Consider the following 13,213-nt stretch of genomic DNA (forward strand, 5'->3'; position numbering starts at 1 on the left):
GTGGAGAAGTGTTGAATTTTAAGCAGGAATCTGCTGTTATTTCAGGTGTACACCTGGAACCTAATGACCCCTCATGCTTCAATTATATACAATGACACTCATATCACTGAGTTTCCCCTAACATGTTGTCACTAAAATAAAGCAAAGAAGATTAAGAGAATGCTCCTGTAGGTGGGACTATCACAGTATTCAACTGAACTATTCAAGCACAACAAGGCTTATGTTAATAAGGGAGGCGGGGACAAAAAAGTAGCCCTTTCAATAAATTAATTCTAATGCTTTCATGTTGTGCAAGTGCTTATTTGAAGTCATCTCCTACCGTGTTAGACAGAAAGCAAGTGGACACATAAAACAGGATTGCAGTTATTTCTAATGGAAGAAGATATTCTGAATGGCCACCATGCCTTGCTTAATCCAGGAGAGGAGGGTGAACAGGCAAGTATATTTTTGAACTGTATCCTTCGAAAGGGTATGGAGTTTAATTCTGAGGTAACATATGCTGATCATAAGTTTCCAGTTACTGTTAGCTTGCTGCACGATGGAACAATCTTACTATAAATATATATATAATCCTCTTAAAGATTGCTGTGGAAACTTGAATACTACAGAATTGAATCTAAAGCTGTTAAAGCTGATTTGTCACCTGAGTTGGAGGATAAATACAAATTTTGTACTCTAACTTTGAGGAACAGATGAAACCTAAAAGGTGTGGTATCTGTTCTGTACTCTGTGCTGTGTAAGGCAACATAATTTCACCTGACATGTCATTTTCCAGATCAGTTAATAGATTTTCCTGTTGGATATATGCAGAAAGATAAAAAAGATAGGGGCAAAAATTAAAATAAATGACTAAAGAGAACAAAAGAAATTGAAAATAAAAAAGCTGTCAATTGACTCACTGTGGTACTGAACCATACAGACCAGGACATTCCCAGTTCAGTATGGTCTGTGCTGTTAGTTGATTTGAGCCAGAACAAGCAGTGAATGCGAGAATTTGCCTCAGAATCCCTAGAGTTGATGCATAAACAATTATTAGGAGTGTAGTTTCTGATTACTGTGCAGTTATCTTGTTGGAAAGTTCATGTGTGGATAGACGAAAAGGACAAGATCGGGCTTCACTGTGGTACATCCCCAACTATCTTCCGATGGTCACAAAGCCATCAAATGCCCAGGTCCACACATGAAGAAGAGCCACTTGGGTGAGATATTAATTGGCTGCCAGAATCTATGAAAAAATATGTCACCTTCAAGAGCAAAGAGGAAAAAATTGAGGGGGAAAAAAATTAAAGTAGAACAAAAAGAGATTATGGACTCATTAAAACGTTCGAAAGTCATTACGTACTCCCAACTACCCAGCAAGTCTCAGAATATTGTACCCATTTAATGCGGCACCAGGTATATAACCTGCTACAGGTATGACAAATCCATTTGGCTGCACTCATATCTGTTATGCTCCGACAATACCATTTACAATTTAATTATAAACATGTTTTCAGTTTTAGTGCATAACAATTACACAGATAGAAGGAAGCCGGAAAGCTGGTGAATAGTGTACAAAACAATAGTGCAAAATCAATACATTATTCACAAAATCACAAGTATTAGCAATGCTGCTGTTCTTTCCTGTTGTAAAATTAATATTTAAATTATCTACATTTAACTTTGGCAAAAATCAGCCACAGAGAGGTCATGCACAGTAATTGTAAATTTGAACCATTCATAACACATAGGGTCTCATTAATGTATCTTTATCATTGATGCATGCTTTTCCTGTTAGATTTTAGCCCATTTTAAATGTAGATAATTGTTCTTATAGTAAGGATCTTCTATTATGAATGGATGACATATAAATGAATAAAATGAAAACACATACATGGATATTTCAGTGTTGCCTTGAGGTTGTAAGCAACCATGCTAATAACTCCAGCAAGTTCTGCCAGTCAGTTATAGCCAGCTCTGAGGCTTGTTCTTCAGAACCTATTTGAATATCAAGGGAACAAAATTGTCATTTAAGTTAAAGTCATACAGATTTGGATACCTTGGTATTGTAATTAAAAACACAAGTGTTCTTTCTACAAGAAATAATCCAATATTTTCAATAAGGTTGGGGATCAGTGTCAGACATAATGCATTCCAGCTTTACTGTGTTGAAAGTATTCTCACTGCTGGACCAGAAGATTAAGAGTCAAATCTCATATTAGGGTTTGAGCTCATAATCTAGGCTGGCACTCCAGTACAGCACTGACAATACTGTATTGTCAGAGATGTTATCCTTTCAATTAAACATTAAACTGAGGCCTGTTCTTGTTTGTTTTGGGTGAATATTAAAGATGACATGGCACTACTTAAAAGAGCAGGCAGTTTCTTGGCCAACTCGATGCTTTATTGTTTTAATATACTGGGGCCGTAAACATGCATTACCATTTGCGCTACAGGAACACAGGCAAGGCAGACTTCCACCTTCCAGAAAATCGCATTGCTGACCCCATCAGAAGTAACAAGATCGACTTATTCAAATATTTAAAGGCGGGCCATGAGCACAACTCTCATGTAACGTGGCAGTAAACCAAAGGGACGGGGATTGGGGCTGTGGTAGTGGGAGGTTAATAAACTTATTGTCAATTTAAAAGCTATGGCAACTTAAGATGATAGCAGATTCTTAGAGGCACAGCATTTGAGTGGTTTGTGTTGTTTCTACTTGATCAGAATACTGAAATGCAGTGATTTCTTACCAAAGGATTCCTTTGTCATTTCTCAACGTTTTATCATGGTTTCTGTTAAGTATGGAAGAACTCCACAAGACTGAATACTGTGAGCTAAAACTGTTGTGACCTTAGTCTCTTTAATACAACTCCAGAATGCCTAAGCAGCATGGCAGACAACCTTTTATACTCCCTTGCACGAGGTGTATAGGTGACCCTTGGGCCTCCAACAATTGCGCCCTCTGATGGCAAGTCTTACACAGTTACAATGTTTACATAAATAACATCACTCACCCCCAAAATCTTTGATAATTATTTACAAGTTGAGATGATCCGGGGCCCTACGCTCCCTGGTTGATCGTCTGAGTTCAAACTCTGGCATGGGTGAATTGGTCGGACCATTGCTGCACTGCGGCGAGGCTGGTCTGACAGGACTATTGGGAATGGTGGGTTTGTCCTCTTGATTGACAGCGAGGTCGATTGCTGGTTGGGTGTGTGTTGGTGGATCGATGATGGTGATGTCCTCTTCAGGTTGTTCCTGGTTGTCGGTGAACCGCAGTTAGGTCTGATCCAAATGCTTTCTACACGTTTGTCCATTCAATAGTTTGACTATAAACACTCTATTCCCCTCCTTGGCCAAGACAGTGCCAGCAACCCATTTAGGACCATGACCGTAATTCACGACAAACACAGGGTCGTTAACACCAATATCACACAATACAGCCGCGCGATCGTGGTATATGTTTTGCCAGTGATGCCGGGTTTCCATATGATCATTTAGATCTGGGTGGACTTGGAAGAGCCTGGTTTTGAGTGCTCTCTTCATTAACAATTCTGCAGGGGGAACCCCAGTGAGCGACAGGGGTCGGGTCCGGTAGCTAGGCAGAACCCGAGATGAACGGATCTGTAAGGAGCCTTCCGTCATGCGTTTCAAGCTTTGCTTGATAGTTTGGACTGCCGGTTCTGCTTGATCGTTGGATGCGGGCTTAAACGGGGCAGACCTGACATGCTTGATGCCATTGCGGGTCATAAACTCATTGAATTCTGAGCTGGTGAAATACGGTCCATTGTCACTGACAAGGACGTCGGGCAAGCCATGGGTGGTGAACATAGCCCAGAAGCTTACAATGGTGGCAGTGGATGTGCTGGATGACATGATTATGCATTCAATCCATTTAGAGTAAGTGTCCACTACAACTACAAATATCTTTCCGAGAAATCTACGTGGATCCTGGACCATGGTTTGGAGGGCCAAGACCACAGACTCAATGGAGCCTCCCTTGGTGCATTGCTCAGTTGTGAGCACATATTGCACTGGTGTACGCATGACTCTAAGTCCGAGTCAATGCCGGGCCACCAAACATGTGACCTGGCTATAGCCTTCATCACGATTATGCCTGGATGGGTACTGTGTAGATCGCATATGAACGTTTCCCTGCCTTTTTTTTGTAAAACCACCTGATTAACCCATAAGAGACAATCCGACTGGATGGGCAGTTCATCTTTGTGTCGGTGCAACGGCTTAATTTCATCTTGCATTTCCCCGGGAACCACCGACCAGTTCCCATTGAGCTTGCAACTTTTTACAAGTGATATCACAGGATCCTGGCTGGTCCAGGTCCTTATCTGACGAGCAGTGATGGGTGACCCCTCACTCTCAAAAGCATCCATGACCAGAAGCAAGTCTGCGGGCTGTGCCATTTCCACCCCGGTAGTGGGCAATGGTAGCCGACTGAGGGCATCAGCACAGTTCTCCGTGCCGTCTGTGGCAGATAACATAGCCATAGGCAGACAATGTTAGTGCCCATCTTTGGATGCGGGATGAAGCGTGGTGTTTATACCTTTGCTTTCTGAAAACAGTGAAATGAGCGTTTTGTGGTCAGTTTCAAGCTCAAACCGAAGTCCAAATAGGTATTGGTGCAATATCTCAACCCTATATACACATGCTAATGCCTCTTTCTCGACCGTACTGCCGGCTCTTTCAGCCTTAGACAGACTTCTAGACGTGTATGCAACTGGTTGAAGTTTGCTCGATACATTGGTTTGCTGTAACACACAGCCAACCCTGTATGAAGATGCATCACAAGCGAGCACTAATCATTTAAATGGGTCATACAGTACAAGTAACTTATTAGAACAAAGTAGGTTTCTGGCCTTCTCAAAGGCTGTCTCTTGAGATTTACCCCAAACCCAGTCGTCACCCTTAGGTAGCAACATGTGCAACGGTTCCAGCAAAGTGCTTAACCCGGGTAGAAAGTTACCAAAATAGTTGAGGACTTTTTCCCTCATCATATATGGAACTGCTCGAGCCTTGTGATGAACGGGCCTTGCATCGGGCACTAGATGGATCTGCACCGTGGCGCCTGTGAAGTTGCCAATGCCTGGTTCAAATAGCGATGGAAACTTGCTCAGCACTTGGGCGCACGAGGCATCATCCACTGAAGATAGTGCTTTGATGTCGTCCCAGTTCCATCGAATCTTTCCCAGCCAACTTCTGCCGAATAGCATTGAGCCATCACCTGGTACAGTCCACAGCGATATATCATGCACAGCTCCATCGTATGATACCTTAGCTGCCGCACTGCCAATGACTAATATGAGCTCTTTGGTGTCGGTGCACAGCTTTGTCTGAATCGGGCTCAGTTTGGGCTTTTGTGCCCTGTTGCCCCACATTTTCTCAAAAACCTTCTGGCTCATAATTGACTGACTCGCCCCCGTGTCCAACTCCATTGATACCAGAATACCATTCAATTTGACTTTCAGCATAATAGGAGGGCTCTTGGTGGTAAAGGTGTGTACCCCATACACTTCTTCCTCGGATTGAGTTACCTCTCTTTGATCTGATTGATCCACGCCGGATCGATCATCCTCTGCCGACTCTGCCATGTGGTGAGTCGCAGCACTCTTCAACATTCGCTGGAGGTGCCCCATTGTTTCGCAGCCTTTGCACACGTAGTGCTTGAATCAACATTGATGGGCTCGATGATTAGCCCCGCAGCGCCAACATGGTGCTATTCGATTTGCATTCATGCACGATGGTGGACTCTGAGTCATCCTAAGTCTTGCAGCTGCAGGTGTGTAGACCCTGCCATATACAGTTCTGCCTGCTAGCGAGATTATTTTATGCATAGTACTTGCCGGTGAGTTTCGATGCTGGGAAGATAGCTGTTTGGTATTATCGCTCGTGGATATGAATACCTGGGCTAGCGTGATGGCCTTGCTCAGGTCTGGGGATTCGGCAGACAGCAGTTTGCGAAGAGTGACCTCTGGCAGATGCCAAGCACAAAATAGTCCCGCAGCATTTCTCCCAAAAATTCAGCAAATTCGCAAGTTCCCGCAAGGCGTCTCAGGTCGGCAACAAAACTCGCCACGTCCTGGCCCTTGGAGCAGTGGTGCATGTAGAAGCGATACCTGACCATTAAGACGCTCTCCTTCGGCTTGAGGTGTTCCCGAACCAGCGTACACAACTCTGTATATGTCTTCTCCGCTGGTTTCTCCAGTGCTAGCAGATTCTTGATGAGGCCGTATATTGTGGACCCACACACGGTGAGGAGAATCGCCCTGCGCTTGATCGCTTTATCGTCCCCATCCAGCTCGTTGGCCATGAAGTACTGGTCAAGACGTTCAATGAAGGCTTCCCAATCATACAAATCTCTCTAAAATACCAACGGCAGCCATGACCGTGTGAAAGTTCGTAATCTGCTACTCGTTGTCAATTGTTAAGTATGCAAGAACTCCACAAGAATGAGTACTGTGAGCTAAAACAGATGTGACCTTAGTCTCTTTAATACAACTCCAGAGTGCCTAAGCAGCATGGCAGACAACTTTTTATATTCCCTTGCATGAGGTGTGCAAATGATGCTTGGGCCTCCAACAGTTGTGCCCTCTGCTGGCAAGTCTTACACAGTTAGAATGTTTACATACATAACAGCTTCTGCCTCTCACTCTAGTGGCTCACAGAAAATCCACAGTGAAGAAGTGGCAGAAGGAGGTAAGCTCAGAATTTCTCAGATGCTGACCTACAAATCCTCTGGGCAAGAGGAGAGAGCATCTGCTGGGTTTAGATGCAGGGAAGGAGGCTACCTAAATCAGTCACCAGACCTTTGCGGAATGAGGTAGTTGTGGTGCTGAGTGCCATCTCCTTGACTGTGGCAGGAAAGGTAAAAGAACTGCATCTTTTAACTTTGGCACCATGGGACCCTCTCCACTGATCACCTTCAACTAGAATGATGTCTTCATTCACTTGTTCAATTGATCTCTAACTCTTCCACTTAAAAGTAGTGTTTGGATCCCCCCTCACAAGCCTTTCTTGCATGCTGCCTCATACAACTCCAACTTCTTACATTACAGTGTCATTCTAGGACTTGGCCTTCTGATTATATCAGCTGCATGAGCATATAGGGGGCAGGGCCAGGGTACACAGGCAGTCTACTCTACCCAAACTTTACCAGGACTCAGCTGTCATGAGTCAAGGACCACCTCAGTCTCAAGAATCTCTTTTACCTGGGAAGCCGCGAAACCACCTCTCACAACACTGGCCCTCAGTTGCACCAAGATACAACACCAGGGTAGGATTAGACAACAATATTTAGACATCCAGCATAAAACAAAGCCCCTCCTCATTTGTCAAGGCAGTGAACCCTTGATTTCATAATCCCTATCCCACAATGACCACTCTTGTAGATGTATGGGCCTGGTGGCAGCAATGTTCTGCTGGTGAACACGGCAATTGAAGTGGGGCCATGAGCCATGGAAGCCATTTTTGTCTCCAAAGCCATTCCAACACCTCACTGCCTTCCCTGAATAGAGATGGGAGGCTGATGTTCCCTTATGATGAATGTGTCCAGATGACTCCTTTCACATTTGGTATTAAGATGCAGGATTCACTCGAGATGATTGTAGAAAATTTGAACATTGAATGAGTAGAATTCCTTTCTTTTCAGGAATTTCAATGACTCTACAGTAGGAGCCTGCTGTGCAATGAGAGTGGCATCTGTTATGTATGTCTGTAAACCTCACCAAAATGTAAGACTTGCCACTAGGGGGCTCACCTGTGCACCCTGGGGCAAGCAGGTATAAAAGATGATTCACCATGCTGCTTCTCCACTCTGGAGTCTGAATAAAGATACCAAGGTCACAACAGTTTGAGCTTGCAATACAGTCCTGTGGATTTATTCTGAACACAAAAAATTGGCGATGAGTAATGGATCATGAACTTTCACCTGGTAATGGCTGCCGTTGGTATTCATGGGAGATTTGTTGAGGGTGATGATTGGGAAGCCTTCATTGAGTGCCTCGACCAGTATTTTGTGGCCAACGAATTGGACAAGGCTGAGACGGCGATCAAGCGCAGGGCGATTCTCCTCACCGTATGTGGGTCTTCGATATATGGCCTCCTCAAACCAACGGACAAGTCTTACACAGAGCTGTGTATGCTGGTTAGGGAACACCTCAAGTCAAAGGAGAGCATCTTGATGGCCAGGTATCGCTTTTACGCGCACCATCGCTCCGAGGGCCAGAACGTAGCGAGTTTTGTCGCCGACTTAAGACACCTTGCGGGACAGTGCGAAGTTGCAGGATCCTTGGGGAAAATGTTGCGGGACTCTTTCATGCTTGAAATTGGCCACGAGGTCATTCTTCGCAAACTGCTGTCTGCCGAATCCTTAGATCTGAGCAAGGCCATCACAATAACCCAAGCCTTCATATCCACGAGTGATACCACGAAACATATCTTCACAGAATCAAAGTTCATCGGCAAGTACTGTGCATAAAATACTGTTTTCAGCAGGCAGAACGGTACAGAGCAAGGCCCACATGAGTGCAGAGGCCAGACCTAGGCCTAGAGTGACTCAGTGTCCACCGTGGGGCGTAAATGCGTATCCATTAGCACCATGTTGGCATTGCGGAGGCAGCCATAGAGCTCATCAATGTCAATTCAAGCCCTATGTGTGCAAGGGCTGTAGAACAATGAGGCATCTCCAGCGAATGTGCAAAAGATCTCTGACTCACCACGTGGCAGAGTCAGAAGAGGACGACCGATCCAGCGAGGATCACGATGAACAAGCAGGAGAGGCAACTCAACATGAGGAGGAAGAGGAAGTATATGGGATATACACCTTCACCATCAAAAGCCCTCTGATAATGTTAAAAGTTGAACTTAATGGCACTCCAGTCTCCATGGAACTAGACACTGGGCGAGTCAATCAGTTATGAGCCAGAAGGCATTCAAGAGGCTGTGGGGCGACGGAGCACAGCGACCCAAGCTGATCTCGATTCAGGCAAAGCTGCGCAGCTACATCAAGGAAACATAGAAACATAGAAAATAGGTGCAGGAGTAGGCCATTCGGTCCTTCAAGCCTGCGCCACCATTCAATAACATCATGGCTGATCATTCACCTCAGTATCCCTTTCCTGCTTTCTCTCCATACCCCTTGATTCCATTAGCCGTAAGGGCCATATCTAACTCCCTCTTGAATATATCCAATGAACTGGCATCAACAACTCTCTGCAGTAGAGAATTCCACAGGTTAACAACTCTCTGAATGAAGACGTTTCTCCTCATCTCAGTCCTAAATGGCTTATCCCTTATCCTTAGACTGTGTCCCCTGATTCTGGACTTCCCCAACATTGGGAACATTCTTTCTGCATCTAACCTGTCCAGTCTTGTCAGAATTTTATGTTTCTATGAGATCCACTCACATCCTTCTAAACTCCAGTGAATACAGGCCCAGTCGATCCAGTCTCTCCTCATATGTCAGTCCTGTCATCCCGGGAATCAGTCTGGTGAACCTTCACTGCACTCCATCAATAGCAAGAATGTCCTTCCTTAGATTAGGAAACCAAAACTGAACACAATATTCCAGGTGAGGCCTCACAAAGGCCCTGTACAACTGCAGTAAGACCTCCCTGCTCCTATACTCAAATACCCTAGCTATGCAGGCCAACATACCATTTGCCTTCTTCACTGCCTGCTGTACCTGCATGCCAACTTTCAATGACTGATGTACCATGATACCCAGGTCTCATTGCACCTCCCCTTTTCCTAATCTGCCGCCATTCAGATAATATTCTGCCTTCGTGTTTTTGCCACCAAAGTGGATAACCTCACATTTATCCACATTATAATGCATCTGCCATGCATTTGCCCATTCACCTAACCTGTCCAAATCACCCTGCAGCCTCTTAGCATCCTCCTCACAGCTCACACCACCACCCAGCTTAGTGTCATCTGCAAACTTGGAGATATTACACTCAATTCCTTCATATAAATCATTAATGTATATTGTAAATAGCTGGGGTCCCAGCACTGAGCCCTGCAGCACACCACTAGTCACTGCCTGCCATTCTGAAAAGGACCTGTTCATCCCGACTCTCTGCTTCCTGTCTGCCAACAGTTCTCTATCCACGTCAGTACATTACCCTTAACACCATGTGCTTTAATTTTGCACACCAATTTCTTGTGTGGGACCTTGTCAAAAGCCTTTTGAAAGTCCAAATACACCACATCCACTAGTTCTCCCTTGTCCACTCTACTGGTTACATCCTCAAAAAATTCTCGAAGATTTGTCAAGCATGATTTCCCTTTCATAAATCCATGCTGACTTGGACCGATCCTGTCACTGCTTTCCAAATGCGCTGCTATTTCATGTTTAATAATTGATTCCAACATTTTCCCCACTACTGATGTCAGGCTAACCGGTCTATAATTACCCGTTTCCTCTCTCCCTCCTTTTTTAAAAAGTGGTGTTACATTAGCTACCCTCCAGTCCATAGAAACTGATCCAGAGTCGATAGACTGTTGGATAATGATCACCAATGCATCCACTATTTCTAGAACCACTTCCTTAAGTACTCTGGGATGTAGACTAACAGGCCCCAGGGATTTATCAGCCTTCAATCCCATCAATTTCCCTAGCACAATTTCCTACCTAATAAGGATATCCTTCAGTTCCTCCTTCTCACTCGACCCTCGGTCCCCTAGTATTTCCGGAAGGTTATTTGTGTCTTCCTTCGTGAAGTCAGAACCAAAGTATTTGTTCAATTGGTCTGCCATTTCTTTGTTCCCCATTATAAATTCACCTGAATCTGACTGCAAGGGACCTACGTTTGTCTTCATTAATCTTTTTCTCTTCACATATCTATAGAAGCTATTGCAGTCAGTTTTTATGTTCCCAGCAAGCTTCCTCTCATACTCTATTTTATCCCTCCTAATTAAACACTTTGTCATCCTCTGCTGGATTCTAAATTTCTCCCAGTCCTCAGGTTTGCTGCTTTTTCTGGCCAATTTATATGCCTCTTCCTTGGATTTAACACAATCCTTAATTTCCCTTGTTAGCCACGGTTTGAGCCACCTTCCCCATTTTATTTTTACTCCAGACAGGGATGTACAATTGTTGAAGTTCATCTATGTGATCTTTAAATGTTTGCCATTGCCTAGCCATTGTCAACCCTTTAAGTATCATTCGCCAGTCTATTCTAGTCAATTCACGTCTCATACCATCGAAGTCATCTTTCCTTAAGTTCAGGACCCTAGTTTCTGAATTAACTGTGTCACTCTCCATCTTAATAAAGAATTCTACCATATTATGGTCACTCTTCCCCAAGGGGCCTCGCACAACAAGATTGCTAATTAGTCCTTTTTCAGTAAACATCACCCAGTCGAGAATGGCCAGCCCTCTAGTTGGTTCCTCGATATATTGGTCCAGAAAACCATCCCTAATACACACCAGGAAATCCTCCTCCATCGTATTGCTACCAGTTTGGTTAGCCCAATCTATGTAGATTAAAGTCGCCATGGTAACTGCTGTACCTTTATTGCATGCATCCCTAATTTCTTCTTTGATGCTTTCCCCAACCTCACTACTACTGTTTGGTGGTCTGTACATAACTCCAACTAGCGTTTTCTGCCCTTTGGTATTCCGCAGCTCCACTCGTACAGATTCCACATCATCCAAGCTAATGTCCTTCCTTACTATTGTGTTAATTTCCTCTTTAACCAGCAACGCTCTCCCACCTCCTTTTCCTTTCTGTCTATCCTTCCTGAATGTTGAGCACCCCTGGATGTTAAGTTTCCAGCCTTGGTCACCCTGGAGCCATGTCTCTGTGATGTCAATTATATCATATTCATTAATTGCTGTTTGTGCAGTTAATTCATCCACCTTATTACGAATACTCCTCGTACTGAGGCACAGAGCCTTCAGGCTTGTCTTTTTAACACACTTTGCCCCTTTAGAATTTTGCTGTAATGTGGCCCTTTTTGATTTTGGCCTTGCGTTTCTCTGCTCTCCACTTTTACTTTTTTTCTTTCTATCTTTTGCTTCTGCCCCCATTCTACTTCCCTCTTTCTCCCTGCATCGGTTCCCATACCCCTGCCATATTAGTTTAACCCCTCCCAACAGCACTAGCAAACACTCCCCCTAGGACATTGGTTCTGGTCCTGCCCAGGTGCAGACCGTCCGGTTTGATACCAGTTATTGGTAGTCCGGACATAAGAGTATCCCATGAGGGAGTAGTGCACAATTTAACACTGGATTGTTTCAGGTGATGGGCCAATGTTGCTTGGTAGTAGATGGATGGGGAAGTTTCGATGGAACTGGGAAGACCTCTGCGTACCTTCTCCGGCAAACGACATCTCCCCTTCTCAAAGGCTGAGCAAACCCCCACCTTCAGCTGAACCAGGCATCGAAATGCAGATCCATTTGCAGATCCCCAAGGCACAGGCTGCTCATCATGACCATGCGGAGGTGAAGTTCAACCAAGCAGCGGTACAGGCACGGTACCCACCACCCAAAGCCAACGACAGAAGAGGCTCCAGGTCGACCATACAGAGTGGGACTCCGGCCGAAACAATCCAAATGCGTCTCCCCGACACCAGAGGCCAAATCCCTGGGGAGGAAGATCGCGGCAGTTGGCATCATGAACACGGGTGAGAGGGTGTCCAGACCATTGGACGAGAGGGCATCCAGACCACAGGACAAGAGTGCGTCCAGACCACTGGACAAGAGAGCGTCCAGACCACGGGACGAGGGTGCGTCCAGACCACGGGACGAGGGTGCGTCCAGACCACGGGACCAAGGTGCGTCCAGACCACGGGAGGTCACCACAACGGAACGGAGGAATGTGTCGCGCAGCAAGGAAGATGACTGGATTTGGGGCAAAGGTAAAGGGGTGGCTGCTGAGAAGGCCAGGAACCCACTACGTTCCAATAAGTTGTTTACACTATGTAACCCATGTGTGTAGTCTTTCGCGGCCAATGATATACCATTATATGGGGTCGGAGGGACTTCACAACAAGCCAAAGTAGCGGGTGAGCACCAACCGGTCATATATGTATCTGACAAAGTACTTGTAACAAGTGATGTGTTATCACACGGGGTCGGGTGTGTTGTACAGCAAACCAAAATAGCAGGCGAACCCCAACCAGTTGTATATGTATCTAACAAAGCATTCGTAGCAAGTGATGTGTTACCGCACGGAGTCGGGAGTGTTGTGCAGCAAGCAAAAGTAGCGGG

The 13,213-nt window shown here is 45.1% G+C and overlaps 1 protein-coding gene across 1 annotated transcript in view; it reads left to right on the forward strand.

Moving 5' to 3' along the window:
* Nucleotides 1-6,560: 6,560 nt before the first annotated feature.
* Nucleotides 6,561-13,213, forward strand: part of LOC139266235 (probable cation-transporting ATPase 13A4) — a 125,164-nt gene continuing 118,511 nt past the window's right edge. The window contains exon 1 of the mRNA XM_070884064.1: nucleotides 6,561-6,693. Within this exon, the coding sequence (XP_070740165.1) occupies nucleotides 6,561-6,693 (133 nt within the window). The remainder of the gene's footprint in view (nucleotides 6,694-13,213) is intronic.

Source organism: Pristiophorus japonicus, chromosome 6, assembly GCF_044704955.1.
Source record: "Pristiophorus japonicus isolate sPriJap1 chromosome 6, sPriJap1.hap1, whole genome shotgun sequence".
NCBI lineage: Eukaryota > Metazoa > Chordata > Chondrichthyes > Pristiophoridae > Pristiophorus > Pristiophorus japonicus.